The sequence below is a fragment of the Dermacentor variabilis genome, chromosome 8 (assembly GCF_050947875.1).
Source record: "Dermacentor variabilis isolate Ectoservices chromosome 8, ASM5094787v1, whole genome shotgun sequence".
Taxonomy (NCBI): Eukaryota; Metazoa; Arthropoda; class Arachnida; order Ixodida; family Ixodidae; genus Dermacentor; species Dermacentor variabilis.
In genome coordinates, this window is record NC_134575.1 from 37,834,990 (window position 1) to 37,856,429 (window position 21,440).

A 21,440-nucleotide genomic window follows, 5' to 3' on the forward strand; every position below is an offset into this window, starting at 1 on the left:
CTTTAGGTTTTGTTGACAGACAGACAGACAGACAGACAGACAGACAGACAGACAGACAGACAGACAGACAGACGGACGGACGGACGGACAGACAGACAGACAGACAGACAGACAGACAGACAGACAGACAGACAGACGGACGGACGGACGGACGGACGGACGGACGGACGGACGGACGGACGGACGGACGGACGGACGGACGGACAGACAGACAGACGGACAGACGGACAGACAGACGGACAGACAGACGGACAGACGGACAGACAGACGGACAGACAGACAGACAGACAGACAGACAGACAGACAGACAGACAGACAGACAGACAGACAGACAGACAGACAGACAGACAGACAGACAGACAGACGGACGGACAGACGGACGGACGGACGGACGGACGGACGGACGGACGGACGGACGGACGGACGGACGGACGGACGGACGGACGGACGGACAGACAGACGGACAGACAGACGGACAGACAGACAGACAGACAGACAGACAGACAGACAGACAGACAGACAGACAGACAGACGGACGGACAGACGGACAGACAGACGGACAGACAGACGGACAGACAGACGGACAGACAGACAGACAGACAGACGGACAGACAGACAGACAGACAGACAGACAGACAGACAGACGGACAGACGGACAGACAGACGGACAGACGGACAGACGGACAGACAGACAGACAGACAGACAGACAGACAGACGGACAGACAGACAGACAGACAGACAGACAGACAGACAGACAGACAGACAGACAGACAGACAGACAGACAGACAGACAGACGGATGGATGGATGGATGGATGGATGGATGGATGGATGGACAGACAGACAGACAGACAGACAGACAGACAGACAGACAGACGGATGGATGGATGGATGGATGGATGGATGGATGGATGGACAGACAGACGGATGGATGGATGGATGGATGGATGGATGGATGGATGGATGGATGGATGGATGGATGGATGGATGGATGGACAGACGGGCGGACGCAACCCTTTATAGTGGGGCGTCAAGTGTCCTCTTGGAGGGATCAGCACAACGAAAACAAGGTAAAAGCTTCGTTTCGCCAAGTGGACTTGTCTTTTTTAAGGCGCTTTTACCTTATTCTCGTTTTGCTGATCGCCTTGAATTTCCATCTCCCGCTTTAATTCCCCGTGTTTTTTCTTTTTTTTTTGGAGGGAGGTTCATAGGTATTAATTTCTTGCTCGGACGGATTGAATCCGTTTCTACGCATGAAATCGCCAGGGAAGAGGGAGTTATCTAGACCTTCTGCGTATTAATCTCCACTTCTCAAACTGCTTCATAATGCAGACAAAACACGGAGTAAGAAACGCGGCAAACACAACTAGACGTACACTGCAAGCACCATAAAAGCAAGATCCGGCTTCTTGCTGTAAGTGTATCTAACAAATTAACTATGGGTCATAAGTTTCACGCGAGGACTCTACTATCATTTGTTGCTGTCTGCACAGCCTGGTTCGGTCCAAGAAAAAGAAGCTAATTTACGATAAACTTAAGATCTTTCCAGCATTGCGTCGTTTGCTGCAAAGAAAAGTGAACTTACCTTTCAATTTGTCACAGAAAGAAAGAAAGAAAGAAAGAAAGAGAGAAAGAAAGAAAGAAAGAAAGAAAGAAAGAAAGAAAGAAAGAAAGAAAGAAAGAAAGAAAGATACGTTTTATCTCACGCTGGGTTTTGTTTTCACGGGTGACGTTCTTGAAACGCTCTTACTTTATCTTTCTCGCATTGTTTCTTTCAACTTCTGCACGAGCCTTGCCTCAAACCAGACTTTAATTAAGCTCGTTCGTTTGTTGCAGTTAATTACGGTCGTTTCAATCTTTTCTTGTCCTCAGATATTTAAATTTCACATCTTTAGACGTTCGAGTCCAATTTCACCTCTGTGTGTCTTTCTATTCGAGCCGTCCGACCTCTAGCAAGCTGGTAAAATTAGCTTTACGTAATAAGTGCTCTATTTGACATTTAGGTGCAGCAAGTAGCGCTCTATCGAGTTATGTAAAAAAAAAGTTTACTATTCGTGTTTTCAAAGTTACCACCTTTTCCTAATTCCAACTCTTATTTCTTTGTATTTCTTCCCGTTCTACTGTAAAGACCAGTCAAGTCAAAGCTGGCGAAATGAGCACGACGTCACTTTAAGCTACGTACGTACCAAAGAAAACACGGGGAATGCTGGAGATGGAAATTCAAGGCGATGAGGGATATGTGAACAAGGCGAAAGCAGGAGCCAACGTTTTGACAAGTGGACTTGTCTTTTTCAAGGCGACATATACTTAAAACGGGCGTTACGGAAATTAATTATATGTCCCTGAACTAACAGTAGCTCATCTTACTAGTTCGTTGAAATTAATAGCGATCTATCGCTTATATTAATTGCAAGTGCGGACCCCCGCGAAAGACTTCGGCCACCATAGCTGTAGGATGTGGCACCAAAGAGAAAGGCCAGGCGATGCAGGTGTCACTGTGCCTGTCTAAGTCGTTACTGAGTACATTTGGGCAGGGGCCGTGTTTTCCAATTATCAGTTTTATATTCCAATATTCTGGGTCTTCGTGAGAGCGAGAAAGAGACAGCAGAAATTAGGGGCAGGAAGGTTAAGCATAGGGGAAACGGGGATATAGGGACGAAAAGAGGGAAAGAAGGAGAGACAAAAATCATTAGTACCCGCTCACGTGAAGGCGAACATTGAGTCTAAAAATGGCCGCAGAAACCTCTCGACGTCGTAAACTGCAGTCACGCTCGCATTCATTTGAGGTCTAGCAACGCCCACGGTTGTATATAGGTACAGTCCAATGAACTTCGCATACAAAAAAAAAAAAACAGTCTCCGATGCGATCGCTCCAATGCCGTCCAGATAGCTCCGTGGTTCATGTCGTACCGAGGAGACAACGGCACAAGTGGTGTCCCACTATTCTTTAGAGCGCAGCACTTAGGCGCCCGTTCCTGCATTCAGCGTCGGCCTCGGAGTCGGCGTAATTGGCGGAACGAAAGGTGAAAAAAGGTCGCAGGTTCGGCCGAAAGGCGAAGCGTCCATTGTGATGGCAAATTAGTGGGCACCTATACGAAGTAAGGATAGCAGTTTCATCTGCCGCGTAAACTTGCAAGCATAGGCATACTAACTGAATTAACGATCATTGTGTCTCCCGCATACAAGAAAACATGAACACACCTCACTCGATCACCGCGGCAACTCGCTGTCAAAACGCTGCAGCGAGCGAATTGACCTTCGTGCTGCCCCTCGCATCCCCCCCCCAACGCGAACTACGCCGCGAAAACACAGCGCCGCGCGGACTCTGTGCCCGTCGCAGATAGCGTTCAAAATACACCATTCTGGGCGGCCTGGCCTGCCGCCCCTGCAGAATGGTGTATCTTGGTGTATCTATTTTGGTGTATCTTGGTGTATCTATAGAATTGGTGTATCTAGAACTCGCCGCCCTCCCTACCCTCCCCCCGAAGCGCTGGGCGCGACGGAAAGCGGCGCGCTCCCTCCGCTTTTCGCCGTTGTGTGGGCGAGGTTGAGACGCGATCGCCGGCTCACCCTCGCACCTTTCACTCGCACATATAGCATACGACGCGCGGCAGCAATCTTATCGCCACTGGACTTTATACGGAACCTCACGGCGACGCCGACGACGGCGGCGGAAATGCGCCTAATATGTCCGTATAATTTCTGTCTAAATAAAAGAGAGCGAACGCAGACAGCAGCGGAGGATGAAAGACGGCGATAGTGAAGACAGCGCGAGGAGGAAAGCGAAAAACTGTGAGGAGGGAAGCGGAGTGACGCCCGAGACGTCCTCCACGGCGGCGAACCGCTACGAGATGGCGCCGTAGTAGCGTGCGCCATCACGCTACTGCTACGCTACTATGGTTCCGGGATGAAGGGACCGCAACTATTGAGATTCCTTCAATGGCACACCCTAAGCGATCGGTTCGCACGCCGCAGCGCCCCCGTTATCACTGGGATTGGACACTATAGGCACGACACACGATCGGAAAACAATTGGAAAATGAAACCGAACATAGTAATACAGTACGCAGATCCAACGCAATGTTGGAATCTAAACGACGCGAAGCCATGCTCGATTTAGCGACGTATAGCAGCAGTATAAGCGGAGGACGTCAGAACAGTCTCGTCACTTGCGGCAACCTCTGTCACGACGACGAAAGCGATGCATGTCACTTGTTGAGATTGACCCTTTCCCAAGTGCACTGTAGCAGACCCGACCAACTTCGCCATGGTCGACCTACTCCACCGTTCTTGCATAAAATTTCCTCTCGTACTCTTTTATCAAGCCAAGAATGTTGACGAGAAGTGCGTGCACAACGATGTACGACACATGTATCCATACATTCAACGCTTCATGCCCCTTTGTCACCGAGGCACATCCATTCTAGGCGTATTGGCCGAGAACGAGCGCGTAACCAGAGTGACATACCAAGTCGCACATACGCATTCGCAAACATTCAGCACCGAATGACCGCTCGGACACATATCCAGCGTGTCTAGTGTAGGCACCACAGCAGCCACTGCCAAGGTGCCCAATTCGGCCCCATACCCAAAGACGCAAGTTGACTACTAGGCCAGATCGTGGCCAGCAGCAAGTTGAGTATTCACGCGCACAAGCAGTAGCCCACGTTGCATTTATATGTATATCCAAAAATATATGTGGCGAGGGACCGATGAGGAATACCAAACATCGTGCAAGGGGCAATGAAGGCTACACTGTAGAGCTGCCGGAACGGAGAAACGAAGAGCGTGCCGACATCTCCCGAAGAAGAGAAAGATGAAGTGGAATCATGGACTCGAGCTTGCGTGCCCTCGTGCCCTGCCCCGGTGCGGACTGACATCATTCGCTGGCTGGATCTGTGCATGCGCGTTCCCAAATCGAGCTACGCGCCCTGTTCGCGGCGAAATCATTCCACGTCTGCCGTCGGAATCTGGCTGGCGGAAACTACGCTCCTGGGCCTTTCACCGACGCTACGTCACAGTCCTGGCCAGCTTCAAGACATGTCGACCGTCTGTTCTCCGAAGCGTGACGGGAGGAAGAAGTTCAACTCGAAGCTGCCGCTCACAGCTCCCAGGGGCATCGGTTTCGGCAGCTCGCCATCCAACGCGCAAGCAAACCTTCCAGGACTCTTCGCTCTTCCCACGACGCAGCCGGAAGCGGAGGAAGGCGAGCGTCGGTGCGACGTTGCAAGAAACGTGACAGAACCACCCCTCTCCCGGCGCGTTTCGAAAGGTGAGCTTCCGACGACTCCAATGACAACGCCGACTGACAAGTGCGAAGCTCGGCCTTCATCGGACAGCGATAAGCCTTCAGACGGGAAGGAATGCGAAGAGAGCGCGTCCGATGTTGTCGAGAACGCAGCCTGCTTTATTGGAGAGGAAGTCACCCTTGATGAAAAGCCACCGTCAAAGGCTCCCAGTGAGTCTGACGTGGTCGTGAGGAAGGTGCAAGAGGTCACGGCAGAGAAAAGCCCGGCCGAGGCGGACGCCCTGTGCGAAGACCTGCCGTGCGCTTCGCCGGCTCATCTGTCGCTCGAGGGCGTGCTGACGGCCTTCCTGGACCGGCGGCCAGAATTTCGAGTGGTGCGCGAGGAGCTGCACCCCTTCGTCTACTACCAGGACCCCGATGACAACGAATGCGGACCGTTATCCCACGTACAGGACAGAGCTGCCACCGGGTCACGTCTAGCTGCTTCCAACGACAGAGGATGCCAGTATTGGGAGGCTGGTGACGGCGGACCTCGCGCCAGGTACCCTCGCGTTCTCGGTGTTCATCAGGAGCCTTGCGCTTCAGCCAACGCGCGAAGACAATAAGGCGCCCAGGACAGCGCGTGGCCTTGGCCGCGAAGGACAGGGCTGCGTCACAGGTACATCCACCACCTCGTCCTGAGGCCGAGGAGGCGGAGAAGCCACGCGCGCTTATGGCGCAACCGACGGCTCGGTGAGTGTCCGCAGTTTACAAAATTGGGAGGTCAGCAATGCGGCCGTCGGTACCTCGAGCTTCGTGAAGTTCACTGACATAATAAGCAGGCTGCTATACGTTTCGTTACTCGAGCTTTGAGCCCACATGCCGCAGCCGTGGAGGATCACCGACGAAAAGAAAGTCGGGGCAGCCGCTTTCGATAATAGCGCGGATCGCGAAGAAGCAGCAGCCCGACTACACGGACCATCTGCGGCCGGGTGGACCATTCCCTGAGAAAACGGAGACTTCTGCTGCATGAGCTTGAACGGCATCGCATAACGCGGTTGCTTAGCAGCCTGAAGGCCGCCACTCGGGAAAAGCAGTGAAGGAATGCGCAGACGTGTCCCCCCCCCCCCAAAAAAAAATGCCTCATGCTACGATTACGTCAGGGGCACTGCAGTCCTTCTATGAACTTTTCTACTCCACTAATTAAAAGTTATATTAATCGATTGTTGTCGGTGTGTTTGCTGGTGCCGCCGCGCCGAGGATAGCGCTGTGGCAACGTTCTGGCAATCGGGCAGAGTGCTCAATTTACTCGCACACGTACATACTGCGCCGGGCGCACTTTCTTCTTTTGTCTTGCCACTTTTGCGATTGCGAATCGCGGCGCACAAGCACTGTAACGCTCGCGAAGCGCCTTAACTTCACCTCGACTCTTTCGGAGGACGGGAAGAAAGGAAGTGGTATACTTCAGCGGTTACTTAGGCTTGGAACTCATTTACTGGCACAGCAGCGTTCTCCCAATGCGAATACCGCCATCTTATGTTTTGTTTCCCAGTTTGTTTCCTCAGTGTAATGGCGAAACCGCCTTATAGGTATATTGGTCGTGCACAGGATGGCACAATGGTTAATAAAGTAATGATTTGGAGGAAAATAAATCGAAGCAACTGCGAATCATGAAATCGAAATTGGACTGACTTAGTTATATGAAGCCTGAAGTAATCGAATACTACGGCAAATATGCGAATTACAGTTGCGGCAAAAGCCATCTCGCGATGAGTGTCGACTTTATTGCGATTAGCAATCAAGCAATGTACCGAAACGCCCTATTGCTGAAGACGTTTCACTTCGAATCCGTAGTATTCATTTTGATACTTCCGTTGCTTCGGCTATGTGCAACACGCGGTCTCTCCGGTACCCACTCGCTTTGCCGTGGCGCTCCCATGCCAAAGTCGACCGTGAGTACGACGGCATGAGGAGGACGCAGCGACAGCGATGGAAGGACGAAGAAGGAATTATATCGATGCAACGAAGAAGGCGGGTGCGACGACGGCCCGTGACGAGAATGGGACAACGTTTCTGAAGCGACCGACGACATGACGACAGCTTGACGACGACGACCGTCTGACCACGACGGCACGATGAGAGTCGGATAAGGATACGGCTACACGATGAGATACAGATACATGATGAGAGTCGGATGAGGATACGGCTACACGATAAGATATGGATACACGATGAGAGTCGGATGAGGATACGGCTACACGATGAGATACAGATACACGATGAGAGTCGGATGAGGATACGGCTACACGATGAGATACGGATACACGATGAGAGTCGGATGCGGATACGACTACACGATGAGACACGGATACACGATGAGAGTCGGATGAGGATACAGATACACGATGAGATACGGATACACGATGAGAGTCGGATGAGGATACGGCTACACGATGAGATACAGATACATGATGAGAGTCGGATGAGGATACGGCTACACGATAAGATATGGATACACGATGAGAGTCGGATGAGGATACGGCTACACGATGAGATACAGATACACGATGAGAGTCGGATGAGGATACGGCTACACGATGAGATACGGATACACGATGAGAGTCGGATGCGGATACGACTACACGATGAGACACGGATACACGATGAGAGTCGGATGAGGATACAGATACACGATGAGATACGGATACACGATGAGAGTCGGATGAGGATATGGCTACACGATGAGATACGGATACACGATGAGAATCTGATCAGGATATGGCTACACGATGAGATACGGATACACGATGAGAGTCGGATGCGGATACCGCTACACGATGAGATGCGGATACTCGATGAGAGTAAGATGAGGATGCGGCTACACGATGAGAGTCGGATGACGAGGTTTAGAATGACGACTATTGAACGACCACGACGGCATCGCGACGACTGTGTGACAACGAATGCGTGGCGACGATTGTGTCACGTCGACACAGGCTCGCAAGCGATAGTTCATACTTTCTAATAAAGCACCATCTATTTTTCCATCTGGAGAAAAACTGGCCACCCTGCATACGCAATGCCTCATGACTTCGAGCGTACCGGAATGTTGGAAGAGTGCTAACATAATCCTAATCCAAAAGAAAGGGGAGGCCAGAGACTTGAAAAAAATTATAGACCGATCAGCTTACTGTCCGTTGTCTACAAAGTATTTACTAAGGTAATCGCAAATAGAATCAGGAACACCTGAGACTTCTGTCAACCAAAGGACCACGCATGATTACGTAAAGGCTACTCAACAATAGACCATATTTACACTATCAATCAGGAGATAGAGAAATGTGTGGAATATAACCAAACCTTATATATAGCTTTCATTGATTACGAGAAAGCGTTTGATTCAGTCGAAACCTCAGCAGTCATGCAGGCATTACGCAATCAGGGTGTAGACGAGCCGTATGTAAAAATACTGAAAGATATCTATAGCGGCTCCACAGCCACCGTAGTCCTCCATAAAGAAAGCAACGAAATCCCAATAAAGAAAGGCGTCAGGCATGGTGATACGATCTCTCCAATGCTATTCACAGCGTGTTTACAGGAGGTACTCAGAGACCTGTATTGGGAAGAATTGGGGATAAGGTTTAATGGAGAATACCGCAGTGACTTGCGATTCGCTAATAATATTGCCAGCTTAGTAACTGAGGGGACCAATTGCAATGCATGCTCACTGACCTGGAGAGGCAAAGAAGAAGGGTGGGTCTAAAAATTAATCTGCAGAAAACTAAAGTACTGTTTAACAGTCTCGGAAGAGAACAGCAGTTTACGATCGGTAGCGAGGCACTGGAAGTGGTAAGGGAACACATCTACTTAGGACATTAAGTGACCGCGGATCCGGATCATGAGACTGAAATAATCAGAAGATTAAGAATGGGCTAGGGTGCGTTTGGCAGGCATTCTCAGATCAGGAACAGCAGGTTACCGTTATCCCTCAAGAGAAAAGTGTATAACAGCTATGTCTTACCAGTACTCACGTACGGGGCAGAAACCTGGAGGCCTACGAAAAGGTTCTACTCAAATTGAGGACGACGCAACGAGCTATGGAAAGAATGATGGGTATAACGTCAAGGGATAAGAAAAGAGCAGATTGGGTCAGGGAACAAACGCGAGCTAATGACATCTTAGTTGAAATCAAGAAAAAGAAATGGGGGGCATGGGCAGGACATGTAATGAGGAGGGAAGATAACCGATGGTCATTAAGGGTACGGACTGGATTCCAGGGGAAGGGAAGCGTAGCAGGGGGCGGCAGAAAGTTAGGTGGGCGGATGAGATTAAGAAGTTTTCAGGGACAACATGGCCACAATTAGTATATGACCGGGGTAGTTGGAGAAGTATGGGAGAGGCCCTTGCCCTGCAGTGGGCGTAACCAGGCTGATGATGATGATTTTTCCATGAGAAAATTTTTGATGCGGAAATTCATAGGCATCCAATGAAGATTCGTGAAAGTTACTTGCTGCTCCAAAGATATTTTTTTTCTGAAATGCGTTGCTGAGATGAAAGAGGACTTTGGTAACATAGTGATTACAGGGCCGTCGTGGGCTGCTACGGCGAGTTCATCAGCATATTCATTTAGCACTAAACCTGTGTGGCGTGGCACGCACATCTAACGAACGACGCTTTGCTGTCAATGAATTACGCTCAATAAACTGCCGGGTGCTGGACAAGGAGCCAGCGGCATATTGGGTGCATGGTTGAGGGGGAACGGTGCAGTCGTGTAACGTGGTATAATTTGAAGTAAAATTTTGAAAAATGGTTAAATTATATTTAAATGATCGTTAGAAATTGTGCGATGTTACAGGAAGAAAGGTGTGGGTTGGATAAACAAGTGTTGAGTCTATCTTCTTTGCAGTGTGCGCAACTTCCGTTCTCGATTCCATAGTAATGCATGCTCTGAATTTCGAAATACATACATGCACAGAGAGGAATGGACACTCAGCATCCCATCTCAAAGCAGGCCAGATTTATTTTGCCGAAATCCATCGCTTTATGGAACTTTCCTTCTCCTAGCTCTATGGCCAATGGCTCACGCTAACGTTCTTTTCTCTTTCTTTTTTCCTTTTGTTGAATGCGGTTCAACATTTCACTACCCGAACATATTTAATTCTGATAGTCGTGATGCATCATGATTATTTTCGTTTCTGTCGGGAATTACTATGGTGAGGTTGCGTTGTAGTCGGCGTATTGAGTTTCGAGAGCTTGTGAACACAGTATCTGTTCGTATCATTCACTAGGACAACGAACAGGCTCCTATCAAACGCCGTATCGGGAGCGCGCCGTTTGAGATTACCTTCAGTCGTAAAGTTTCCTTGTACCATTCCTTATATTCGGTGTTTGTGTAAATCAATGTTTAAGTGTCCCGAGTTGAGCAGGTTGCTGTGTTAAATAAAAGCTACTTGGCTTCCAGGCTCCAAGAGTCCTTTTGATGGTTGTTCACGTGATTTTCTCTGAATATACATTCACACACACGCCAAGCGAGGACATTGTGCGCGTGCGATTGGTCAAATAGAATCGAAGGTGCAGCATCTCAAGTAGGACCGGATCAGTTAGAGGCACAGGTAACTGTATAAGGCAGACGATAGAGGTTTTAAGGAATATAGAAACGATTAAGGAGATGAAGGCAAGGAACTAGAACTGATAAGCATTTACATTGTTGCATGTGGAAAGACACAGACAGAAGAGGCTATTTACAGGCTATTTACACTGGAGCCAGGCAGCCAGGCCGACACTCGCTCGCGCAAAGCGCATCGACCAACTTCATCGTCGTTCTCGCGGTGGCTCGTCTCTTGAGCATCGCTTGATGATATCGTAATACTACCTTATCTACCTTACTACCTTTATCTGCTTCGGACATAGCATCGTCAGCTTTGCGGCATAGAGCCAAGACGTCGAGGATGTAAGAAACGTACGGTTCCGTAGATGACTGAACACGAGACGCAAGAGCCTTTCTCGCGGCAGCCTTGCGCCCAATGTGGTCGCCGAACAGTTCCCGTAGCTTCTCCTTGAAACTGTCCCAACTGGTTATCTCGTCGTCATGCGTTTGGTGCCACACGCGTGGGGTGCCGCCGAGATAAAAGATGACATTGGCGAGCATAATTGTTGGGTCCCACCTGTTATTAGCACTGGCATGTTCATAGAGCTTGATCCAATCGTCAACATCCTGTCCCTCCAGGCCAGAGAGCACACCTGGGTCGCGATGTGAGGCGACCGTGATGATTGGAACAGTGGGACAAGCCGAAGCCGTTGCAGAGGTGGGCGCGTCACCGGGAGGCATGGTGACAAGCTCGATGTACCGACCAATTCGGTGTTCCGTAGTGAGGAGGGGGAACGCTGACCTCCGCCAGAATGTTGCGTGTGGAAAGACACAGACAGAAGAGGCTATTTACAGGCTATTTACACTGGAGCCAGTCAGCCAGTCCGACACTCGCTCGCGCCAAGCGCATCGACCAACTTCATCGGCGGTCTCGCGGCGGCTCGTCTCTTGAGCATCGCTCGATGGTATCGTAATAATATGTTACCAATAGTTCAATCAGGCTAGGCGACTATTGGCCACCACTCCGTTTCAAAGGAGACGACAATGAATTATCGCCATCAGCATCGTCATTGGAAGCGCGAGAAATAAGCCCGGCTGCGCACGTGCCTCGTAGATGACACGTTTCGACGTTGGCTATACGGTACGTCGCTATACGTTGATTCAATGCTAATTAACGTCGATTTATCGTGAAATGGCTTCTTCTGGAACCTTTCTTTTTTATTATTCTGGTATTTGAAGTCTGGGAAGATCGTATTTTGAGCACATCCCCAAAGGAATCAATCCTCGTGCTCCGAAATCATCGAGAAAAAGAAAAAAAGGGTACACGGGCTTTGCAAGACTACGCGTTCGCGTCGTTGCCTCCGCTAATCAGCTTTCGACGCCTTGGCCCGCAATCGTGGACGACGGGCTGGCGTTCGCGCGGCACAAATTCGCTTCCCTGGCCACTAATGGCATCCGCATCTGTGGCCGAGAGCAATCGCCTGCAGTGAGGGAATGGGTCGTCTGCACAAAGAACTTCCTCGCTCGCTGAAATGGGGCAGGGAAGAGATCTTTAGGGATGTGGCTCAGCGGTGCAGCTTTCGTGCCATACATACATACATACATACATACATACATACATACATACATACATACATACATACATACATACATACATACATACATACATACATACATACATACATACATACATACATACACTTCCGTTGAATAATGCGACGCGCGCGTGCGGAGCGGTAAGCGAAACTCCTTCGCGCAAACAGACGGCTTCCCCGCTCGAGCTCGGGAGAAATAATTACCAGCGACGTCTGCTCGCTCGCTCGCTCGCTCGGGGGCTCCAAGGGAGCGTGCAAGCGAGCGATGGAGCGGACGAGTTTACGGGCGAGGCGATCAGCGCGCCACCTTGCGACGCCGTCGTGCGTCTCTCCCGGGCCACGTTTACGGGCCTGCGAGCCCTTTCTTTCCCTGACGTGAATGGTTGCCGACGCGAGTCGCTGCGTTTCCCGGGCGATTTCGACGGCGTGCAAACTGAACCCGAAAGTGAGCGAAAGTGCGGTAAATGAATGAGTTGGAAATGCGTAGGTTTGACGAGACTGGGAGTTAAGCGAGTTAGTGAGTTATTCGCTCTGTCAGTCAGTCTGTCGGTAAGTTAATAGCCGGTTAATTCTTTTTTTCTTCAGCAGTTTGCTTGGTCGCTCAGTTGGTCGGTAAGTTATTCAGTCAGTTGGTTGATCTGTTTGTAGGTTGTAGTGAGTGAGTTGATTGTTTGGTTGGTTTTCGGTCGATAGTTTGGTCGGTTGGTCGGTCAGTCAGTCAGGAAGCCAATTAGTTAGCGATTAGGATAGTTGATTGGTGAATAAGTTAGTTAGTCGTTGTATCTGTCGCTCAGTCGGTAAGTATGTAATCAGCATGTCAGTCAGTCAGTTAGTTGTAAAGGGTGTTTCAGCGAACGCTTTCAGTTTTTGTTCAGAATTGCCTGTGGCAGGTGGCACAATTGTAGTCCATGGGCTGCTGTACTCGAAGATGCGCACATGCACAAAACATTGAAATACATAATTGAGTAATTAACAAAAGTGTTCTAATTAGGTTTCTGTTTAATTACCTTATGGCATACGTTGAAATTTACAAATTCTGGTGGGTGAAACTGCAAAGCATTTCCAGTCGAAAAGAATTGTGTGCACGACACCATATACGAGATATGCGTCGCCAAACTTGCGTTAAAAATGCCCTTTCGTTCCTCTTACCTTTTTAACAAAACGTCGTTTTATGCATTGAGACACAAAAGTAACTGGAATGCCAAGATGTTTCTCCGCAAAGTTCGGGAATTAATATCTCGAAACTGGTTAGTTCATCCACTGGTTAGGTCATCCTGAGAATTCCTTCCAACTGGATCGGCGTTGCGAACTCCCCAGCTAGAATGTATATGTTACAATATGTGCCATAAGGTGATTAGTTAAAGAAATTGATTGTTGTTGTTTTTTGTCGATTAGTCGATTATGCATTTTATTTTATTTTTTCGTGCAAATAATGCGCACCCCTTCGAGTAGACCAGCTCATGAACTAGAATTGTGCTCCCACACAGCCAATCAGAAATATTGTGAAAGTATTCGCTGAAACACCCGATATAGCTAGGATCGCTGGATGGTCGGTCATTCACCCAGTGAGTGAACTACTTTGTTGGCTGATTAGTAAGCTTGTTGTTAATGCGCGGACGGTTCAGCCTCATAAAAAGTACCGGAATGGTTCCACCTTCTCAATGTTGGCTACGGTGTATTTTTTCGTAAAGTGAAGGGATGTGAAAAAAAAATATCACAATGAAATTAAGTTAGGATGGCCCATAAAGCTTCAGGCACAATTCTGGTTTTATTCGCCTGTGCGACTGGAGCGTACTTTAAGCAGAGTAACGGTATTCAAGCACGGTTTTGATAGGCTCTGCCACACCGGACGAAGCGCGGTTTCCGTGAGTACTTTATTCGTTGTATTTCTTTTTTTTTTGGAAAGGCGTCAACGGCTTTCTTTTCGCTAATTTCCGCCATTGTCCACGATAAAGGTGCGGCAATATCTACGTTGACTTCTTGTTGACTGTGATCAATGAAGTGTTGCTCTCTGTTGATGACAACTGTCAATGAAAACTAAACAGACACTTTAGGCAGGATAGGGCTACGCTTTGGGTATCGAAGTGCAGTGAAAGGAAAACTGCAATGAAAAGTGCACTCATAGAAATTGCTCCTCTGCGTAGGAAAGTTTAGTTGTCAAAGGGCAAATAATTTCGAAAAGATAACACCAATATTCAGCAAGATGTTTTAAGCTTTTCTAACACCATTTTTTTGGGCAACAGAGTTTTTATACTGTAGTGCTCAGGAATAAAAAAAAGATGTTCGTCACTGTTACGGAGAAACTAAGTCAATGTATGCTTTATTATAATAAAGGGTTCTACTCAAATTGAGGACGACGCAACGAGCTATGGAAAGAAGAATGATAGGTGTAACGTTAAGGGATAAGAAAAGAGCAGATTGGGTGAGGGAACAAACGCGAGTTAATTACATCTTAGTTGAAATCAAGAAAAAGAAATGGGCATGGGCAGGACATGTAATGAGAAGCTTGGGAAGATAACCGATGGTCATTAAGGGTACGGACTGGATTCCAGGGGAAGGGAAGCGTAGCAGGGGGCGGCAGAAAGTTAGGTGGGCGGATGAGATTAAGAAGTTTGCAGGCACGGCATGGCCACAATTAGTACATGACCGGCGTTGTTGGAGCAGTATGGGAGAGGCCTTTGCCCTGCGGTGGGCGTAACCAGGCTGATGATGATGATGAGGACAGAGAAACTAAGTCAATGTATGCTTTATTATAATGAATGAATGAACTTTATTCCCCTTTTAAGAGAGGCGAGGGGCCGAGGGGGAGAGAGGGAGGTCTATGCACTCCAGTACCAGCAGGCGTCCATCACCACATTATGTTGCTAGGCGTCCGTCTACCAGTCGTGGTAGGCCTGCGCTACCTCCGCTTTTACTCGCTTTTGAGAATTAAAAGCCAGATAAAGCTGTTTCCAATCGGTTTACATGGGAATGATGCGATGTGGTCGCCTAGTTACTGCCGAATGGGCTCAGATCCGTTTTAGTCGTAGAACTGAAGGGAACTGGAATTTAGAATTTATTAACAGGAATGGCAAGCTGGGGAATTTAGGACAGCGTGTTTTGACCTTATACTCATATTCCACGCAGGGCGTGGGAAATGGGGGGAGCCCGAATGGGGAATAAAAATACGAGAAAAATTGGATGCGAACTCAGGTTAAAAGGGAAAAAGAAATAGAAGGAAGGGATTACCAAAGGATTAATGAGTGGCGATAAAGTGAGAAGGAAAAGGGACCGAAGAGGGGATAAAGGAGGAGCAGATAAAGGAGGAGTAGATAAAAGAGGAGCAGAAGGCAGACCATATTGGAAAAAGTGGACGAGATGGAGTGAAGAAGGGAATAAATTAGGACAACTAACAAAACTGGGAAATGGGAATGTATTATAAGGAAATTGGGATGCGCAGGGTAGGGAGATGCGAGAACATTAGAATGAAATCAGGATGAAAATGGGAGAAAGCGGAACAGAAGTCGAACCACACATGGGAAAGAAAACGAGATGATGCGAAGAAGGAAAAGCTGGGGCAACTCGCAATGAAACGGAAAATCGGGAACGAAACATAAGGAAGCGGGTAAAAAGGTTTAGGTGTGCATAATGAGAGAAAAGGGAGTTGTGCGAGAATAAATCGAAGAGCAGAAGTGGATCAAGTGGGAAGAAACGAGGAACGGAATATGAAGCAAAAGGGAAAAAAATTAAGAGGAATGTTGTCGAAAAGAGAGAGCGTAGTGAAAAAAGAAGAAAGAGGAGGAGGAAGGAAGATGAACAGGGGAGAAAATTGACAGGTTCCCTTTGTGAAGGAATCGCTTCAGACGCGCGCATTATTCAGAAGGCGCACGCCTGGAGAGGGCAGGACACGGTAAATCCCCCAGATGAAAGGCGACGTTCGTGCGCGTGTAATATGAGACGCCAAAGTGTATTAGACGGTGACGATGTATGCAAGCGCAGGAGGTGGTGGTGCTGAGGTTCAACGGCCGTCGAAATCCAACGATGCGTGACGAGTTCAGGCGCTTCAGCCTGCGGTTTTATTTCTCGCTTTACCGAACTTTGCAGGGCTGGCCTGCTTGAACACTGCGTCAGGATAAGCTACGCCGGGCTCAAGAAGATGTTTGACACAAGTGGCAATAGCGCAAGGTGAGTTCAGGCAGAAATAGAGCATCGCATCGAGAGATATTAAGCGCGCGATGCTCAACGTATCGTTTACGCTACGGTGAGTGTGACACCTAAATGTTCTCATTTAAAGCACGGTAAACTTACGGCGTATATGCTATAGTCGCGCTGAATTTATTATACACTTCAGTGAGTTCTCAGTTGTGCATAGTGTAACAATCTAATTATTATTTAAATAAGTATTTACTTTCAGTACTCATAATCAGGTTTCACCTAAAATGACAATTCATTGTCTTTTTTTACGACAAGTGCATTCTCTATAGCCAGCAATTAAGGCGGACAAACTCGTATATCGTTGTTCGATGTGGAACATTGTATTTAAGCATTACAGGGTTAAAGAAAGAACGCGCGGTAAAGCTAAATAAGCCTTCTGGGGAAGCAGAAAATTACGCGGGGTAGTAAAGATTACGGATCGATCACTTTCGCTGAAACGAATTACAACACGCTGCGTTGCTCGTTGCCAAAGCCCGCGGCAATCAACTGGATAAAAGAATTGGCACGCACCGCTAGATATCAGCGCTATTTCGACGTCGCACAGTTTCGTATAAGGCATTGACACTAAGCGCGTGGCTCGCGCTTCAGGCTTCGCACTAAAGGTTACTTCACACAGAGTATGAAAGTATGCCTCCCAAAGCTGCATATTTATGTACTCGAACGCTCTTGTTCTTTCCGCAGCAGTGCCTGACAAGTCCATTTCGATGTTGCGGAAAACGGTGTCTTGAGGACACTTCGAGGATATGATGTTTGAGCCAAGCACAACAACACTGGCGACAGCGACGCGCAGCAGCCTTCTGCACATTTATTCAGACGGCACCTTTTTAGTATTCAAGGACTGCGGCTCTGCCACCGTGCCTCAGGGCGCCTGTAGCAGACGACGCGCGTGGAATCTTGCAGACGGCGTCGGGGCAGCTCGCGGACGTCAGGCGCCCAAACGAAGACTTAATCTCCTCGAGTCTCGTCGAAGATGCAGTTCGCGTACGTCAAAGGTACTCAGAGAATCCGTTACAAACGCTTCGGATCGCGATGACGGTCGTTCTGTTGGATTTACTGCGCCTGCTGTACTCGCAGATGCCATAGGCGAGGTGCGGATAAGTGGATTGGCGACTGCCGGCGAGGTTGGCACCTATGGGGGGAAGTTTTAAGCCCCGAGCTGCACGGCGGAGGCCTTGCGCTAAAGTAGTTCCGTTTGCACGCGGTCACTTTTAACCACTTCTGCACTGAACGCCACTAGATCACGTTTCACCGCTCAACACGGCAAGACCGTTGAAGGCAGGTCACGGCGAGTGCTATGCACGTCGGCAGTGTGCAGGCAAAGAGCGAAGTTTTCGGAGGAGAAACCCCTTGACAACTGGGCTAAGAGCGTGACCATTAGTATAGCCGCGAGAAAAGTTAGTAGAACCAAGGCTCTAGTAACGTTAGTCGCGATCCTGCATGCAGCATCGCGTTTCCATTTCTTTTATTACCGTTTTCGCTTTATTTTTATGGGAAGCTTTCCTTGCATAGCAGCTGCTGTGGTCTGTTCCTGAGTTGGCGATATGTGCGTATGTATGTATGTATGTATGTATGTATGTATGTATGTATGTATGTATGTATGTATGTATGTATGTATGTATGTATGTATGTATGTATGTATGTATGTATGTATGTATGTATGTATGTATGTATGTATGTATGTATGTATGTATGTATGTATGTATGTATGTATGTATGTATGTATGTATGCATTTGTTACGTTGCAGAAGTCACATATAAAGATGTATTTACAATGTCTTCAAATCAGACGACGAGGCATAAACAGGATGGCCGTCGATTCCACCTCTACACGTCAAATCATCTTCTTCTGAATGGCGAGGTTGTGCCGTAACATAACCCCCGCCTGTAAAGACGCCGTCTCGGCACTAACTATAAGGGATGTGAACTCGCGGCAGAGTAAGGCTTCAGCCGGGACACACGCACAACGTCCGTGGGGCACGCGAGTCCAGCGGAGCGATGTCGTAGTTGACATCGCCAAGCTGACGCAATATCGTGTAGGGAGGGCCCTGTGTAGCGCGGTAGCAGGTTTTCAGACAAGCCGACGCGGCGACATGGTCTCCGCAGGAGGACAACAGAGCCAGGAGAAAATGGAACGTCTCCATTTGTTGGAGACGTTCTCCAGTGTGTAAATAGACTGGATGACAGGCCATTTACGGAAGCGAAGATCTTGGGAGCCTGGCCTCACAGTTCATTATCCCAGAAAGCAGTTCGAGCGCTTTTTCGCTAACTGAGGGCAACAGACTTGAGTGCCCGACAATAGACATCCTACACCTAAGTTCTCTCTCTCTCTCTCTCATTCCCCATTCCCCTCCCCACATGTAGGGTATAAAACTGGACTCAGTCTGGTTAACCTCCCTGCCTTTCCGTCTTCCCTTCTCTCTCTCTCTCTCTCTCTCTCTCTCTCTCTGGAACGCCGCGATGTCTACTGTCGTGCCGGATCTTCTGCGTGGCCTGAGACTCAGTGAGGCGGGAGCGTGCAATCTGGCATGCCGTGCGAGCCCGCGCGAAGACAACTTCAGCGAATTCAGTCAAAGCGTTCGTAGAGGAAGGAAGCAGCGCGCCAGAGGGCAAAGAAGGGTCGCGGCCGAACAGAAGGTAAAGCGGGTGAAAGGCCTATATAACTATAGGGGAAGGTCACGAAGGGGTAACGTTGATGTCCCAATCACTGTGGTCGTCGGACACGTACGTAGACAGCATCTGTGTCAACGTACGATTGAACCGCTCCGTCATCTCCGTTTGTCTGCAGGTGGTAGGCGGTGGAAAGCTATCGCTGGGCAGAACAGGAGCGAAGTAGGTCTTCAACTACTCGGGACAAGAAGGTGGCGGCCACGGTCAGTGCCCGGGTGCACCGTGGTGGAGGATGACGTCATGCGAGGGGAAATCTGCCACCTTAGTTGCGCAGCTCGTGCTCAAAGCTGGCGTGATCGCGTACCGGGCCGCGTAATCAGTGGCGAGAACGACCCACTTATTGCAAGATTGCAACGTCGAAAAAGGGCCGAGCAGATCGAGACCAAGTCGAAAGAATAGTTCTGACGGCACATCGATATATATATATATATGTGTGTGTGTGTGTGTGCAGGACAAAGGCCTCTCCCAGCTGATTGCGTCTTATGGCTGCAGACTGCAGACAGCGAACATTGCGCTAAAGTCCTTTTACACAATAAAAGTTTATCTGTCTCTCTGTCTCTCTTTCTCTCGACTGCGCTTCCCTTCCCTTGGCACCCATTATGTAACTCTTATAGTCCACTGGTTATCTGCCCCACGCATTACACGGACTGCCAGCTCCATTTTTTCTCGCTCTTAATGTCAGCTTGAACATCGGCTATCCCTGTTTGCTCTTTTATCCACTCCATCCTCTTCCCATCTCTTAACGTTACGTCTAAAATTTTTTTTCGTTCCATCGCTCCTTGCGCAGTTCATAACTTCTCAAGCTTCTTTGTTAACCTCCAAGTTTCTGCTCCATATGCTAGCACCGGTAGAATGCGAAGACTGCACTGTCGTAACACACTGCATCCGGTAGCCAGAACATACTGCAAAAGTGATTAACGTACTTTAGCGTGCCCCTAGGCATCAAGAGGTAAATCACGCCTATCGCGTCATATGAAAGCCCGCAAAGTGCTCTGAAACGACCAGACCGAATATGCTCTCAGTATAGGTGATCGTGCTGGACGTGCCTTTCCCACGCGAATGAGGCCAGGTGATTCGAACCCGCGACCTCGTGCTCGGGAGCAGGACGCAGTTGTCACTTTGGCCACGGCGACAGGAAGGCCTGAGAGAAAAAAAAAAGGTTTTTCAATACGACATACGTGAAGTCCCTGACAACGGTATCTTTAGAAACTTTATGGAAAATATGCAGATGTGTCTCTGTAACATCAGCTGTTCTACCAGGCCCATAAATTTATGCCACGTGCTAAACAGAGACGCGCCATGACAACATTGCGGGATCTCGCTGTGCGATTTCCCCTATCATTTCCCAATGTAATGAATACGATTTTAATTATAGATTCACGTCGACATTGCGATTTGTCAAAGAAGTAACTTCTGCCCCCTTCAGTTTGTCCGAATTGGAACAGGTCGGATTGTGCTGAATGCTCAATGAAATCTTTTGAAATTTTCGATTAATGCGAAACAATCAAAGAACAATCAAACATATAAAGGAGCGAGTAAATGTCATTAAGTGAATAAGTGTACTGCTTGCGTAAGAGCGGGCCAGTCGCGGGCGTCACCCACGATACCAGCCTCCGATGCGCACGCGTTTAACAAAGAATTTTAAAAAATGAAATACGCAAATATTTTAACCGGCCCCCACCACGTGCCGTCCCCAGAAATCCACCTTGAAAGGCAGAGCAGCACTGCTCGTAGAATAAGATTACTTAACCTATCTCTGCGAACTCAAAAATTAAGACATAATGAAAAAAAAAAAGAAAACAGGCGGTAAAGCTGCAATCTGTCGAGCTAGTCTTCAGGAAGGCGATGGGCCGACGCCTTTGTGCATTGAGCAAAGCGTGGCGAGAAAAAAAATAATAAATAGAACGGGAGAAACAGCCATTAGGCTCGATGGCTGCATGAAGAATGAGGAAAACCGGCTTCGTTATACGCGCGAAGAGGAAACCGAATTAAAATGTGCCTTTATCAATTTGGGCGGGACGAAAAAAAAAGAAAAGAAAAAAGAAAAATGTGTGCGTGTTCATTGCCTACAGTATGTAAGCTAAGGGGAGACGAGAAACGAACCAAGAGAAAAGATACGGTTCGAAAACCAAGGCTAGATAGACCATAACGACGTTGGCAGTTTCGCATC

General features: G+C 48.5%; 1 protein-coding gene across 1 annotated transcript; it reads right to left on the minus strand.

Moving 5' to 3' along the window:
- Positions 1-6,289: 6,289 nt before the first annotated feature.
- LOC142591364 (uncharacterized) lies at positions 6,290-19,372 on the minus strand. Its single transcript, XM_075703689.1, has 3 exons — positions 19,329-19,372; positions 7,456-8,105; positions 6,290-6,297 (listed from the first exon to the last, which is right to left on the minus strand). The coding sequence occupies exons 1-3, from the start codon at positions 19,370-19,372 to the stop codon at positions 6,290-6,292; spliced, it is 702 nt and encodes a 233-aa protein (XP_075559804.1).
- Positions 19,373-21,440: the final 2,068 nt, after the last annotated feature.

Bases quoted from the DNA above. Each gene is read 5' to 3' on its own strand.
- LOC142591364 (XM_075703689.1), bottom strand. From the start codon at position 19,372: ATGACGGAGCGGTTCAATCGTACGTTGACACAGATGCTGTCTAC. The intron at 8,106-19,328 runs GTACGTGTCCGA...CTCATCGTGTAG, and splicing joins TTGACACAGATGCTGTCTAC to CCGCATCCTCATCTTACTCT.